We start from the raw sequence: 13,847 nt of genomic DNA, 5'->3' as shown, positions 1-13,847 counted from the left end.
TGTATCGAAAAGACAAAACCTTCACAGTGACACAAAGCCTATCATAAACCGTGTATAACAGTGATCTGTAGAATGTGGATCCTACAACACTGCGGTAGCATTTTTTTAAGCAAGAAACAAAATCTGTTGTTACCCTTTTTATTATAAAGTCCTTAAGCGAAAATACATTGTGTTTTTATTTCAAATCTAAGAACACTGGCTGCAGTAAGCAACAAACTAAAAAATCATGCTTTTAAGAATCAAATTATTGTTTTTAAATTAATCAAGCTACTACTTTGAAAATGCCAGATGAAATATGACAACTACCTTATCTGTCTGTCCTGAGTGAACGTGGTGACTGCAGCACTCTGGGCGCTGCTCTGCGGCAGGCTAGACGGGATCTGCACCATGCTCCCCGCTGCAGGCTGGGAGATCACCATAGTGTTGTACAGGGGGGCTGGGAGGGCGCCCTGCGTCTGACTGGGGAGAGACGTCTGCTGATTGTGCCCGCTCAGCACATTTTGTTGACTCTGCTGAAAAAGACAAAATTTTACAGACTGATTAGCTGAAGAAAGTTATTCGGGAAGTATGATTCTCCTGTTCATCGTACTCCCAATACAGGACATACTGCTCTGCAAGAAATCTGACTGCAAAGGAATGACTTGTAAGCGAGAATGAAGGAGTCTTCTTCAATGTCTTGCCGGAAGGCAAGCTGTGACTTTAGAAAAGCAGCATGATATTAACAGGAATGATACACAATATACATAAAAAATTTCTCTTAAATGCCCAAAGTGAGTGACTTACTAGCAGACATTTCTATATTTTTCATGATTTATAGTCATAGAAGTACAGTGATTTCCAAAATTTTCTGGAATATTGATTAAACCATCACTGCTCCCTATCAGCAGTCTTCCTTCAGCCTCAGACTTTTTTAATATATGGAAGTAGACTGTAAGTTACAAGAACCTGGTATGACACTATTAGGCTAGATCCTTAAACAGACTGTAATTTTTTAAGTGTAAAAATACTGAAAACATTTAAATTTAACATAATTTTGCAAAAAATATTTTAATGATCTCTCAATAATATACTCTTTAATTACTACTAAATTTAAAAATAGGGTATTTTATAAGATAGAGCTTTATTTTTGTTTTAGCAATAGTGTACATTTCAGTCACTGAACACTCCATAGCCCACTGTACTCGGTAACATTACCTGAGTTGATGGACTCTGTAAAGTCTGTTGTTGTATCATGTGCTGAGTTGTGCCAATATGTCCAGTATTCATTCCACTTTGAACTTGGTTAGTGGGAACAACCTGGCCTTGCATATTTATAGGTGCAAGTTGCTGGATATTAGAGGAATTTCCAGAAGAAAGTTGAACAGAACCAAAATTCAATCCAGGGTTTGATTGTTGCAAAAACATCTTTAAAAATAAAGATTACACTAAAATGAGCCTTGCAGATTAAAAACAAAGAATGAGAGCATTAAAAAGAAAGAAAGAAATCAAGCTGTAAAGTTTTCAAAGCAAGTAACAAGACTCGGTCATTCTGAATGAAAAACAGGCAATAAATTCAATCTTCCATGGACACTGCTCTGACCTCAGCACTATACAAAATATACATGTAATGCAATTCAACTAATATCCCCTAATTCTATTAACATTTTTAAAAAGGAGAAAAAAATTCAATCTTTCAGTCAAACTAACCTTACACTTCCAATGTTAGAAAAACTCAGTACTACTCAAAAGTCTGTGGACTGGCAGCTCTGTATCACCTATCATTTATAACCTGTAACACTAGACAGAAGTAGTTTTCACTCAGTTTCCTTTTATCAAAGTCCTAGTCTCCTGGAGTGTTGGTCAAATAAGACTAATTTGAATCATAGCTTCTGGTACCTTATTAAAACTTTTACTGGATTGCTTTATAAATTCTGCACCTAAATGTTTATGTAAACTGCAATTTTTATATTATGGATTTAAACTTACTAAAATTTACACTGGTAGATAATGATTTCATTAATCTGGAGAAACGAGCATGTTAATGAAAATTCCCTTAGGAAGGAACTATCTCTAGAGACTGTAAGTAGAATCCTATTGAGTAGGTAACCAGTCGGTATTTATCGAACTGAGTTGATGAAATGTATCTCCTACGTCTCACTTTTAATTAAGAAAAGTCAATTTTCCTAGAAATCCAAAATGTGAATGGAATGCTTGGTTTGTATTCAAATATAACAATAATTTACCTGCAGCCCTTGACCATGGACCATTTGAAGTTGTTCTTGAATTTTTCTTAGTTCTTCCTGCTGCCGATGAATGTTTGCCTCTATCATCCGTGTCCGTTGCTCCAACTGGTCTTTCAGATGCTGCATGGCTCCTAATTGAGCTGAAAACTGAAACTAAAGTATCACATATAGGAAAAGTATAACATATTTTAGAATTACTTACTTCTTATAATTTTGCAACGTGAAAAGTGAGCAGTATATCATGAGTTAAAAATGTTATGCCAATAATGTCCCTCAGCTCCTAATCTACCCATGTTTGCTCTCCTTTGTGATATTGGAGCTGGACCTTAAAAAAAATATTTCTCCTTGGCCAGCAGGTGTAAAGTTAGCCATGTCATTAGATGGTGCTGCAACGACACTGCAAAGGAAGGGGTCCATCTCCTAGTCTGGTGCTTTTCCTTCTTGCTCTTATGTCAGAGGTGCCAGTGTTCAGCTTCCCAGCGAGTTTTGCCAGTACTCCAGCAGATGGCTTCCTGATCTCTAAGCCCTTGTTTGCGGCACCTTACTGCACTTCTCATCCACTGGCTACAGACACACCTGCTCTAATAAGATCTGAATCTCAGCCTGGCATGGGGGAAGAAGAGGTTTGGAAGTTGTGCGGAAGTTTCCCAAGTATGTTCCTTTCTTGAGTACTATCCTTCTGACTTAAAATTACTGGCTGCTGTCTACACCTGCTATTCCTTTATTCTTTAAATTCTCTTTACTTCTTTTAGGAGATAATTCCTGTTGCCAGTTAATTTTTTATGTTATTCCTGTTCAAATTTCTGCTATGCTTCTGAATCTTGACTGATTACACCCTGGCATTAAAAGATCTGAGCTCGTATTGTGGCTACCATTTACTATAACAAATTATTTAACTTCTTGCTTTATTTCCACCCTGTAACAATTGAAAAAGCAGCCTGCACCTGGAGTTAATTTATATCAAGTTCTCTCATCCCTAGAATGTCCCATATGTACACCTCAGTAAAATTAATCAAAGTTACAAAAATCTGACAGATAACCAACGATAATATTTCACTCATATTTTTAACTGAAACTATCATCAGACAAGTATAAAACGTAGGTTTTTAAAGACTAAGCAATTATGAATGAAAGAATGAATAAAAACATAGTTATTCTACTTCCTGTGTTTTACCTGAGTCAGTAAGCAGCTGATACTTTCTACTGCTTGTAACTTAGCCACATTTGGTGATTCATCTCTTAAGTCTATACTGATTCATTTAAATATGTCCATGAATATTCAGTATATGAAACAGTTTAACAGCTGAGTTTCATTAAATTGGAAATCTGTCTTAAAATAGTCTCTTACAGTGAACTGCACCTAAAAGTGAGAAATGATCCCCCTACCTGAAAGCTGTATTAAGGATAATGAATATTACATTTCAAAGCATACAACTCTGACTTCTGAAGTTGATGATAACTAGACCACATCATATATTGGACTAGGTTTGAGAAAGTATTACAAATTTAGTACCTCAACTCCCTCAGGCCTTTATATTTTTATATTAGTCAAAATATGTTATATTTATGTCATACAAATATATTTTATTGTAACTAAAGTTATTTGTACCACTGTCACCATTTAAAGGATTTCTATTAAGTACAAATAAGAAAATAGTAACTAATATAGAAGACAAGATAACAGGAAATAAAACCACAGAACTAAGAGGGAAAGCATTTGGCTTTATTAGTGAACAAAATGTGAGATTTTAATGCTTACTAATATTTTTGACACAGTACATACCATTTATCTCCTGAAAATATCCCTATAAAATGTTAAGAAATACTTATTCAGTATCCTGAGATTAAAGATTAATATTGAAAGTATGCCTAAATATTTACATAAAAATTCTGTTAAAACTTCAAAATAAGTAATATTTGCAAACTTGATACTGATTAAAAACTATGCCAACTAAATATAAAAACAATACAGTGATGTTATAAAGACCTTACATGATAGTATGCTGTGAGAAATCAAGATTATGAAATTTAGGTAAGTGCTAGGATTACAGGCGTGAGCCACCGCACCTGGCCCTCAGTAGTATTTTTAATGTGTTTGAGGCACTGAATGAGTAAAGAATCAAATTACGAGTTTGGAAGTTATGATTCAAAGTAACAAAGAATCACTTTTGGAATCAGTGTCCTTGGTCTTGCTAAATTTCTACATTTAGCCCTCCTTTAGGCTTCAGGCAAGGCAACAACTCCCCTAGAGAATTTTCCTTCACTTCGTTAGGTTGCATTAAGGGTCCATGCAATGTGCTCACATATCAGCCTATATACCTTGAGCACAGACAATATAACATGGCATTGTAGGTATCTGTCATTCCCTCTAGATATAATGGTCTTTTATTATATATATATATGTAATATATATATATTATATATTTGTACTGTCAGCATCTGTAATATTTGCTACACAAAAGGAACTCAGTATATCCTATATATGAATGAATGAATATATGAATAAAGTTACTAAATTCTTCCAATATCCATAGGAAGAACAAAACAAATAGCTCTATTTCATCTTTAATATCTTCATGTCTACAGTGTCTCAATGAGGGGTGTTACTGAATATTAAGCAGGATAATTCTTTGTTGTGTAAGACTGTCACACATCCTGAAAGGTATTCAGCATCCCTGGCCCCTGCCCACTAGGGGCCAGTGGTAAGCCATGATCATTACGACAATCAAAAATGTCCCCAGATACTCTAAACGCCCCCAGTTAAGATTGACTGCATCTACAATTACATATTTTTAAAATTATATTAGCTTAAAGGCAACTTGTCATTTTTAAATATTCAACTCAACTCAAACAAACAAACAAAAAATACCTGGGACATGCCTTGTGGAATTGGTAAATTTGCAGCTTGAGACATCACTGGCTGTGTTAATGATGAACCAACAGACTGGGAATTTATGGACTAGAGCAAAAAAACATAATGCTGAAGCGATGCTCATTCCCATACATAAGTACTTTCACCAGAAATATCAACATGATATGTTTATCACTGAACTTAACAATCACTTCTTACCTTTATTTGTTTCCCCCTCTATATTGGAAAGGGCTGTTCCTTATTTATCTATAATCTTTCAAGGAACTTGTTACAGTACCTAGCACAAGCTCTCAATAAAAGTTGGCTGAACTTAAGTGAAGTAAATTGGTATTTGAACTTAGATACAAAACAGTTTTCAATTAACTTTTCACAATTAAAAAAAAAAAACCATCATTTTACCTGAAAAATCATTAAAAGGACTGATATGTATTATATAAAAACCACTTCACAAAAAAAGAGAAAGATCTTGAATAAATGTCATATAATAATAACTAAATGTCATATAAGAGTAGCTATTTTGATCTCTATAGAGAGGGGTAATGAATCAATAAATTTCTGAAGATTAGGTAATTTTTTTCCTTTTAATAAATCTTTATGTAGAAGAATATTCACTAACGAGCTTACCTGACTACTAAATGACGATCTCCTCTGTGCCATCTTTTGATGCGCTGGCAAATGCTGTCTGGGAGGAGTGCTAGTATCCGTTGGGATCTTTGTTGGTGTTGCTGAAGTTAGTCACCCAAAACAGAATAGCATTAGTACTTTATAAAATATAGTTTTCAGAGATGAATCTCAAAATGCATTTCAGTGAATAAAAATGGTTTTGAGTTATTTTTCTAAATCATTCCATAAAAGTGAAGTCCATGATGATAAGATCATTCATTATAATTACTTCTAACATTTTTTAAGGACAAAGAAAATATCTCACATAGGAAAACTTAAAATGTAAAGAGTTAATGATTTAATGACAATTATGTAAGTCTTCATATAGAGACACTAAAAAAACTTTCAAAAAGCAAACTTACTGGCGCTACAATAAAAAAAGAACAAACAGTTTGTTTTCTTTTGGAGCGATGATTAAAAACAATAATACCAACATTACTACCTACATATTTTGCAGGCTTCTTGATGAACTTAGTTCTTTCTTAAAGATGAACAACATGCCTCTTACTCACTGGAAAGGTTAATGTATTTCAGAAATGTAAAAACTTATAATTTTAAAGCAGCATTTGATGAAAAATGCCAATACCAGTAACAAACACTTCAGAAGCATTGTTTTAAAGGAAGTCTGCTTTTCAAGCTAGTGTACTCACAGGAAGGGTCTGAGACTGCCGTGTGAGATGACTTTCTCGAACTCCGAGAGGAGGCAGAAGGGGTTGGGCTGTGATCAAACCTTTCTAATGCTTCCTTGAGACTGACTGTGTTTATACGATTATCAGACCCTGAATCTTGGCTCTGCAGAGACAGAGTAAAATAAATGTTTTCTTGTGATTAGTTCAGAAATCTCAAATTAGCAATACTAGCTAACCAAAAAAAAAAATAAAAAAATTCACTTTTTATCCATAACAAGGCAAAAGTACCTATGCATATATTAGGTAAAAAAATGAAAATTTATTTTTTATAGCCAGAATGTTTTGGCTTTATTCTCTATTTAAAGAAACAGAAAAAGAATGAAGTTGGAATCTACCCTACACCATATACAAAAATTAACTCAAAATGAATCAAAGACATGGCCAGGTGTGGTAACTTACACCTGTAATCCTATCACACTGGGAGGCCAAGGAGGGAGGATTGCTTGAGCTCAGGAGTTCAAGACCAGCCTGAGCAAGAGCAAGACTCCCTCTCTACAAAAAAAGAAAAAATTAGCTGGGTTTGATGGCACACACTGGTAGTCCCTGGTACTTGTGAGGCTGAGGCAGGAGGATCACTTGAGTCCAGGAGTTTGAAGTTGCAGTGAGCTCTGATGATGCCACTGCGCTTTGTCCAGGGCAACAGAGACTCTTGCCTCCAAACAAAAGAATCAAAGACCTAGGCCGGGCGCGGTGGCTCACGCCTGTAATCCTAGCTCTCTGGGAGGCCGAGGCGGGTGGATTGCTCGAGGTCAGGAGTTCAAAACCAGCCTGAGCAAGAGCGAGACCCCGTCTCTACTATAAATAGAAAGAAACTAATTGGCCAACTAATATATATAGAAAAAATTAGCCGGGCATGGTGGCTCATGCCTGTAGTCCCAGCTACTTGGGAGGCTGAGACAGAAGGATCCCTTGAGCCCAGGAGATTGAGGTTGCTGTGAGCTAGGCTGACGCCATGGCACTCACTCTAGCCTAGGCAACAAAGCGAAACTCTGTCTCAAAAAAAAAAAAAAAAAAAAAAAAAGAATCAAAGACCTAAACATTAAGAGCTAAAACTATAAAACTCTTAGAAGACAACCTAGGAGAGAAAGTCAGGCTGGGTGGGGCATACCCACAGTCTCAGCATCCCAGCTACACAGAAAGCTTGAGCCCAGGAGTTCAAGTACAGGCTGGGCAACACAGTAAGACCCCCACCTCTAAAATAAAATAAAATTTAAAAAAAGAAAAGAAAATATATAGGGAAAACGTTTCATGGCACTAGATTTGCCAATAAACTAGACTTCATCAAAATTAAAGACTTTGGCCAGGCGCAGTAGCTCACACCTGTAATTCTAGCATTTTTGGGAGGCCAAGGCAGGAGGATCACTTGAGACCAAGAGTTTGAGACCAGCCTGGGCAACACAATAATACTTGGTTTCTACAAAAAATAAAAAAAAAAAATTTAGCCAACCATGGCAGCACACGCCTATAGTCCTAGCTACTTTGAAGGCTGAAACAGGAGGACTGCTTGAGCCCAAGAGTTCAAGGCTGCAGTGAGCTATGACTGGGCCACTGCACTCTAGTCTAGGTGAGAGAGTGAGATCCTGCTCAGGCTGGTCTTGAATTCCTAGCCTCAAGCAATCCTCTGCCTTGGCCTCCCAAAGTGCTAGGATCAGTGGTATAAACTACCATGCCTGGCCCAGTTTCAGTATTTTCAAAAGTGGGGGGTATTACTTACCAGATAAGGGTATCTAAAGAGTAAATCACATTTCATAATTCATTTAAAGAACCCAGCCAGTAACTAAGTACACTGCTGGCAATTAATAAATGGTAGTTTTAATCTGGGATCAGATATGTCTCTAACCCTCTTATTACTAAATGGCAGGACCTTCAAAAATTTTTTTAGAAACATATGACATTTTTTCAAATATGAAATTAAAAATAGTAAAATATAATCACATCCCTGACATAAGTGAGGAAATGAAATATTTGAAAAATCATTTTCTTATTAATATGGAGTCTTATCTTTCATTGGGAAGAAATTAAATAATTTTAAGAAAACTTTTATAAACATACTTTGTCAGCAGCTGTCTCAGGAAGAGACTCTTCAATGCCAAGTTCTCGTCGTCTTTCAGCCCTAACTTCTGCATAACTACAAACAGAAAAAAAAAAACCAAATTTTAGTGTTTGGTCATTCATTTAAAATACTGCATGGCTGCTATCATTCAGTGTTTGTTATGTGTCTCACTTATTCATTACTAATTTTAGACTATTTTTGTTGTGCTATATAAACAGTTATAGTATACTGTCTTAATTCAATTTGCATTTTTCTAGGTATCTTAGTTTTATATACTACTGTAAATGATCCATAACTATAGAGAAATTAAGAGGAACTTAAAAAAGGAAGAGCATGCTTATCTACCTACAGTTTCCTTTTACATGATTGACTGTGGTACATAAATTACAGTTACAACTTCTGCTGGAAAGCACAACATTTATGTCAAACATTATATATCTATATCATACCTATACTATTATTTCTATATAATGTCTGTTAAGTAAATATAATAATACATTGAAAGGATATATTAAAAATCAGTAAAAGATCACTTTCTAGTTCATTAACAAGTCATGCATAAAAATTACATTGCCAAAATCATCATACAATGTTACCATAACTCAGAAATTCTTTAAAAGAATTATTACCTTACTACAGTGTGAGTACAAACAATAAACTCTGGCCTTGAATTCCACTGATGATAAGTGATATAATAATGAGTTTGAAGCCAAATCCACTGTTGCCCTTTAGTCAGGAACCTGTAATAACATGATTTGCCTTTCCCATATTGCATTACTAAAATGAAAAGAGAAAAGTATTTTTTTTTTAATCTATATCATTAGTCATGAAGAATCTGTATTTTAACAAACAGCTACCATTTACATTTAACTCTACATAAACAATTCTTTTTCTGGCTTTTCAACATGTATCAATAAGGAAATGCTATTCTTTAGTGCTAGTTTAAGGTCCCAAGCAATCTTCTACAGTGCCCAACTTACAGCCAGTCATTGCTGATCTTTTATACTTTTCAAATACAATAAATTTTCAAATACTCAAGAATTAACACTGTTAACTTCCTCTTGGCTTGATGTAATGAGGGTAACAATAATAAGTAACCAAACCTGAATTCCCCCTGCCCCCAGATTCTCTGTCAGGTACAGCATCTTTGAGGCATTTAATTTTAAACCTTAACTAACCCAAATCAGCATACCTTCACCATTTAAAATAATTGTTAAGCACAGTAGTTCCCAAAACACATGCTACAGATTTTAAGTTCTGAAGCCTTTTAACAGATTTTTAAGTAAAAAATGGGTTTTGTGGTTAATCTGGGAACCTTTTTGTTAAATAGGTGTCTAGTCTTCTCACAGCCTTGAGTATGCTAATGTATGCGAAGATTCTTTGAGAGATTATGAAGTGTTTCCTAGTCTTCCTTAAGTATAAAGTCCTTGTTTAAAGGGCTGGCGTTCAGCAGAACAAACTTTAGGAAATGCTGATGGGCAATCTCTCTCTCTCTCTCTCTCTCTCTCTCTCTCTCTCTCTCTCTCTCTCTCAATGAGGAAACCAAGGCTTAAAAACATTAGCTCACTGTCCAAAGTTAGCCACCTTGTTAAATAGAAGTGCAAGTCTTTTCATGACACCGTGGTACTTAATGCCCACACCACTTAATAGTGAAAATATTTTCTTTTGTGCTGAAATGACTTTACTCTGAAATTGTTCCATATAGTTGATTATACAACATGGTTTATTTTCATATAGAGAAGTTTATTAGAGCAGTAAAAGATATCATGACAGTGTCTTAAATAACTAATTAGGCTTTAGAGAACACTTAAGAGGGTAGGATTTGAGGGAAGGATCAGAGAACCAAATAAAACCTATCATTAAAATAAACCTCTAAAACAAAGAATGAATACATGTTGTAAAAGGGTAGGCCTACACTGCATTCCTGTGGCTGCCACCAACAAGCCATGGGACTGTGGATGAATTACTTGGCTTTACTGTGTGTCTCAGTCTACTCAAGAAAGATAATAATGCTGAATAATGGAAATAACATATGTGAAGTGTTTAGAATAGTGCCTGGCACAATGAAATGATGACACTCCTGCTGCTGACAACTATAACAAACAGGAGGTAACAGAGAACACTTACTATGAGCTTTCTAAGACAGATTTTCCAAATGTGTACCAAGCTCCTGGAAAGACTTATTACCATGCCTGGAAATCAAAATTTATGAACTACTACTCTAAAAGTTTGATATACTATTATAATTTTCAAAGGAATCTACTCTTACTCTAAATTCAGAGCTTATGCATTTCAGAACAAGGTATATTAGTAGATGCCATATTATAAAACTGTACTTAATATTATAAATTGAAATATGTAAAATGGGAATATGTTTAATTTAAACTTGATCTATGATCACTACCAGATTGGTTATACCCATAATGTAAAATTTTCCAACACCTAATAAAAAAGTAAATCTGTATTTTATGATTTTCCATTAATAGGACATGACAGTTGTTATCACCAGAAATATTAAAATCTACTTACAGTGTTCATGACATTTTGCCAAATTTTCTAGGTCATCCACATGATAGTAATCATAGCCTGATGTTCCCAGAACTTCAAATGGCAAATATCCTATTATGGGTGGTGCCCTACATTACACATAAAACAATCAGTATTATAAGGTTTTCCATAATAACAAATACTCCAACTAGAAATCAAATTTGAGGGGCTTTATTTTTAGAAAAATGGATAACAGGTTTCAAAGCCTTCATCAAAAAGAAAGTTTGTCCTTGAAATCCATTAATTTCAAAATTTATATGACAATTACCTTTTTATGGAATTTAAAAATTGAGTTACCTGTGATCTAGAAACAGAAACTTCCATTCTAAACTATGTCTAGATGTAAACTCTTCGTTGGGCTCTTCAACAGTGCACATTTCCTACAAATAAATTAACAGTTAAAATACTCTTCTGTGTTCTTAGAATACTAAATATTGCTAGACATATAAGTCACTGTTGGATAACTTTTCCCTAAACAATTTTTTTTTTCTTTTTTTTTTTGAGACAGAGTCTCACTTTATTGCCCAGGCTAGAGTGAGTGCCGTGGCGTCAGCCTAGCTCACAGCAACCTCAGACTCCTGGCTCAAGCAATCCTCCTGCCTCAGCCTCCCAAGTAGCTGGGACTACAGGCATTCGCCACCATGCCTGGCTAATTTTTTTTTTGTATATATATATTAGTTGGCCAATTAATTTCTTTCTATTTATAGTAGAGACGGGGTCTCGCTCTTGCTCAGGCTGGTTTCGAACTCCTGACCTTGAGCAATCCGCCCGCCTCGGCCTCCCAGAGAGCTAGGATTACAGGCGTGAGCCACCTCGCCCGGCCAACAATTTTTTTTTTTATTTCAGCATATTATGGAGATACAAATGTTAAGGTTATATATATTGCCCATGCCCCACCCCTTGAGTCAGAGCTTCAACTGTGACCATCCCCCAAATGTTGCACATCTTACTCATTATGTTTGTATATACCCATCCCCTCTGCCCTCCTCCCACCTGCCCAACATCCAATAAATGTTATTCCTATATGTCCACTTAGGGGTTAATCCCTTAATACCAATTTGTACATGTGGTGCTTGTTTTTTCATTCTTGAGATACTTCACTTAGTAGAATGGGTTCCAGCTCTACTCAGGAAAATACAAGAGGTGCTATATCACCATTGTTTCTTAAAGCTGAATAGTACTCATGGTATACATACCACATTTTATTAATCCACTCATGTATTGATGGGCGCTTGGGTTGTTTCCACAATTTTGCAATTGTGAACTGTGCTGCTATAAACATTTGAGGGCAGGTATATTTTTCATAAAGTGACTTGTGATCTTTTGGGTAGATGCCCAGTAGTGGGATTGCTGGATCAAATGGTAGATCTACTTGTATTGCTTTAAGGTATCCCCATATTGCTTTCTACAGAGGTTGAACTAGTGTGCAGTCCCGCCAGCAGTGTAGGAGTGTTCCTCTCTCTCCACATCCACGCCAACAAACAAATTTTTAACACATTTTAATTTTCTAGTACTAAAAAATGTGGTAATAAATAACCTTTAGATGCAGGCTTCTGGGTGAGTACTTCTCACTCTACACATTTTCCATTCACTCACACGTCTATAAACCCTAATTCTGAATTCAGGCCTCTCTTCCAAATTATATTTCCATATTTCTAACTGTCTGGATATCCCCACACATCTCAAACTCAGCATGTCCTAAAAACCGAACTCATTGCCTTACTACTCCTCATACCCAGTTACACAATTTCCCATTCATTGATGGACATATTACATGTGTAGTCTAGAAATCCAACAGTCACAACTGACTCCTTTATATTTACCTTTTACCGTCTCAGTGGTCACTACTAAATCCTTTCAATTTCACCAAGTATTTAAAAAATCTATTCCATCCCACCCATTTTCAGTGCCTTAGTTTGGACCTTGCCATCACTGATTCCCATTATTGCTACAGTGTTCACCAGTCTTCCTGTCCTTTAACTCATCTTCTCTTCTGGGGCCACAATCACCTGACCAACACTCAAATATGATTACATAACCTCCCTGCATAAAAACCTTCAATGGTTCCTCATGCCAAAATCTCTGCAGCACGGAGAAATAAACCACAAAGAAAGAAACCAATTTCACTTTTGGCCACTGCTTACTTTTCTAACCTGACTTTTCACTATCCCTACCCTTCCACTCTAGTCATACCAAATTGACCACAAGTATCACAATGTAATATTTGAGAGCTTGGGCTTTGAGGGGAAAAGAATTAGAATCAAGTCCCAGTTCTATCACTAACAGCCGAAACTTTGGGCAAGTAACTTAACTTCCCTAACTCTCAATTTCCTTATAATATAAAATGGGCATCACAATAGCATCTATCTCATTGGGCTGTTATAAAAATTAAATGAGATAATGCATATAAAATAAACAGCACATAGTAAGCACTCAAATGTGAGCCAATGCTATTAATTCCTAAGCTCAAAACAAGCAGAGTAAGACTGGTTTAAGATCTTTTAACCACTAATTCAATATTTCGTCCTGTACTAGGGGATCTTCTTAAATTTTATATTTTAGCCTACCTTCTTTCTAGCCCCTTTTCTATTTCACTTCCCACTTCCCTACTAATCTTATCTGCTTTTTGGGCCCAGAAAATAAATTATTTAATTAAATTAAAATAGGGAAGATAAATTATATGCACTAAAAAGCCACTTGGACATTTCAACAAAAATTTCAAAAGCAATCTTTTAGAAATTACCTAGATTTTTGGACATTCCCCTTTAACGAAGATAGGGATCATAAGCAAAAGCATCTTA

General features: G+C 35.5%; 2 protein-coding genes across 15 annotated transcripts in view; one reads left to right on the top strand and one right to left on the bottom strand.

Annotated features, from left to right (window-relative positions):
* CLOCK (clock circadian regulator) overlaps positions 1–13,847 on the bottom strand; it is a 107,994-nt gene that overhangs the window by 13,346 nt on the left and 80,801 nt on the right. For 10 of the 12 annotated variants that reach the window (XM_012758244.3, XM_012758250.3, XM_020285303.2 and 7 more), the window contains 10 exons: positions 11,344–11,426; positions 11,029–11,135; positions 9,129–9,276; positions 8,499–8,574; positions 6,408–6,549; positions 5,719–5,819; positions 5,092–5,181; positions 2,223–2,375; positions 1,195–1,404; positions 307–512 (listed from right to left, as the gene is read on the bottom strand). In XM_012758244.3, coding sequence (XP_012613698.1) covers positions 307–512; positions 1,195–1,404; positions 2,223–2,375; positions 5,092–5,181; positions 5,719–5,819; positions 6,408–6,549; positions 8,499–8,574; positions 9,129–9,276; positions 11,029–11,135; positions 11,344–11,426 — 1,316 coding nt within the window. The remainder of the gene's footprint in view (positions 1–306; positions 513–1,194; positions 1,405–2,222; positions 2,376–5,091; positions 5,182–5,718; positions 5,820–6,407; positions 6,550–8,498; positions 8,575–9,128; positions 9,277–11,028; positions 11,136–11,343; positions 11,427–13,847) is intronic. The other 2 variants (XM_012758253.3, XM_020285305.2) reach the window with 2 other exon arrangements.
* Positions 1–13,847, top strand: part of TMEM165 (transmembrane protein 165) — a 72,585-nt gene that overhangs the window by 39,314 nt on the left and 19,424 nt on the right. The window contains exon 6 of one of the 3 annotated variants that reach the window (XM_075997875.1): positions 2,579–3,084. The exons of 1 other annotated variant lie outside the window; for it this stretch is intronic. In XM_075997875.1, coding sequence (XP_075853990.1) covers positions 2,579–2,646 — 68 coding nt within the window. In that variant the 3' untranslated portion in view covers positions 2,647–3,084. Of the gene's footprint in view, positions 1–2,575; positions 3,085–13,847 lie in introns of those variants that run through there. One more of the 3 variants, XM_075997874.1, reaches the window with a different exon arrangement.

The sequence above is a fragment of the Microcebus murinus genome, chromosome 26, assembly GCF_040939455.1.
Source record: "Microcebus murinus isolate Inina chromosome 26, M.murinus_Inina_mat1.0, whole genome shotgun sequence".
Classification (NCBI taxonomy): Eukaryota; Metazoa; Chordata; class Mammalia; order Primates; family Cheirogaleidae; genus Microcebus; species Microcebus murinus.
This window is presented reverse-complemented; position numbering and strand designations above follow the sequence as displayed.